Below are 1457 nucleotides of genomic sequence, written 5' to 3'. Positions count from 1 at the left end.
CACTAAACCTTTTTTATTTTCTCTCCCTGTTTATTTCTGTGTTCCTTTCTGTCGAAGAGCGTAGGCTTGAAACGTAAAAGACTTTCTCACTTCCTGAGCATTAAACTAATACATCTGTTTGTTGTTTACACACCCGTCTTTGTCTTTTGTTTTTTTGTAAATTCCAACTATACACATATATATATACACACACATTATATATATATATATATATATATATATATATATATAAACGCATATGTATATAATTTGATTATTTTTTATTATGGCCTGGTTCCAAACTGGGTCGCAACAACTAAGTCTACCCATCGCACTTCTTGGTCCGTCATCACTGCTTTGAGGTCCTGGATACCATTCCAGGCCAGTGTCTGCAATTAAGTTGCCGATATAAGTGCGACAACATTTTCCTCTTATAAATGAATTTATAATATAAATTTATAGTTAATGTAAAGAACATTTCCAAAATATTCTTGAATATCATTAAAAAAACTATTGTTTTACCTTTCTTTGGCCGTTGACCGTTATAATAAGTTTCAAAATTCCATTTTCAAGTACAGCCATTGCACTGTCTGTGGAATTTTCAGCTGTCGTATGGAACAGGGTAGTGTTACTGAGATGTGTCTTGAAGCGTAGGGAAATATCATTTGTATGAGAGCGTATGGCATCAGCAAAGATAACCCAGGCCCCTTTGGTGCCATCAAACATGGTGACAGGAGCAGCTGTAAAAGAGATGCATTTATGGATCAAGTATTTATAAAGTCTTGCTATTGTGCTTTGCAAATAACTCCTATTTGAATTTATGAAGATTATTTCTAACAGGCATTGATTTATTATTTGAGATGTGCTTGAGAAGATCCGTCAAACCTAGTTTCTGGCAATCTGATTAGAAACAACTGTAAGATTTGTTATGCCATACTTTGTATTAATAAATAAGCTATAAATGTGGTCCAATCGATGTGTGGGTTAATCTATGGTTTTCTCCATTTTCTAATTATTTATATCATCATCATCATCATCATCATCATCGTTTAACGTCCGCTTTCCATGCTAGCATGGGTTGGACGACTTGACTGAGGACTGGTGAAACCGGATGGCAACACCAGGCTCCAATCTAAATTTGGCAGAGTTTCTACAGCTGGATGCCCTTCCTAATGCTAACCACTCAGAGAGTGTAGTAGGTGCTTTTACGTGTCACCTGCATGAAGGCCAGTCAGGCGATACTGGCAATGGCCACGCTCGAAATAGTGTCTTTTATGTGCCACTCGCACAAGCCAGTCCAGGGGCACTGGCAACGATCTCGCTCGAAAATCCCTTGGAGGCCAGTCAGGCGGTACTGGCAACGGCCATGCTCAAAATGGTGCATCTTATGTGCCACCCGCACAAGAGCCAGTCCAGGGGCACTGGCAACGATCTTACTTGGCTTGCCGGGTCTTCTCACGCACAGCACATTTCCAAAG

At 39.3% G+C, this 1457-nt stretch overlaps 1 protein-coding gene across 4 annotated transcripts in view; it reads right to left on the bottom strand.

Moving 5' to 3' along the window:
- The window catches only part of LOC106882798 (neurexin-1a), a 443081-nt gene that overhangs the window by 213593 nt on the left and 228031 nt on the right, over window positions 1–1457 (bottom strand). For all 4 annotated transcript variants that reach the window (XM_052970029.1, XM_052970028.1, XM_052970030.1 and 1 more), the window contains one exon: window positions 502–719. In XM_052970029.1, coding sequence (XP_052825989.1) covers window positions 502–719 — 218 coding nt within the window. The remainder of the gene's footprint in view (window positions 1–501; window positions 720–1457) is intronic.

The sequence above is a fragment of the Octopus bimaculoides genome, chromosome 8 (assembly GCF_001194135.2).
Source record: "Octopus bimaculoides isolate UCB-OBI-ISO-001 chromosome 8, ASM119413v2, whole genome shotgun sequence".
NCBI lineage: Eukaryota > Metazoa > Mollusca > Cephalopoda > Octopoda > Octopodidae > Octopus > Octopus bimaculoides.
Note: the sequence above shows the minus strand (reverse complement) of the source record. Positions and strands in the feature narration are given on the sequence as shown.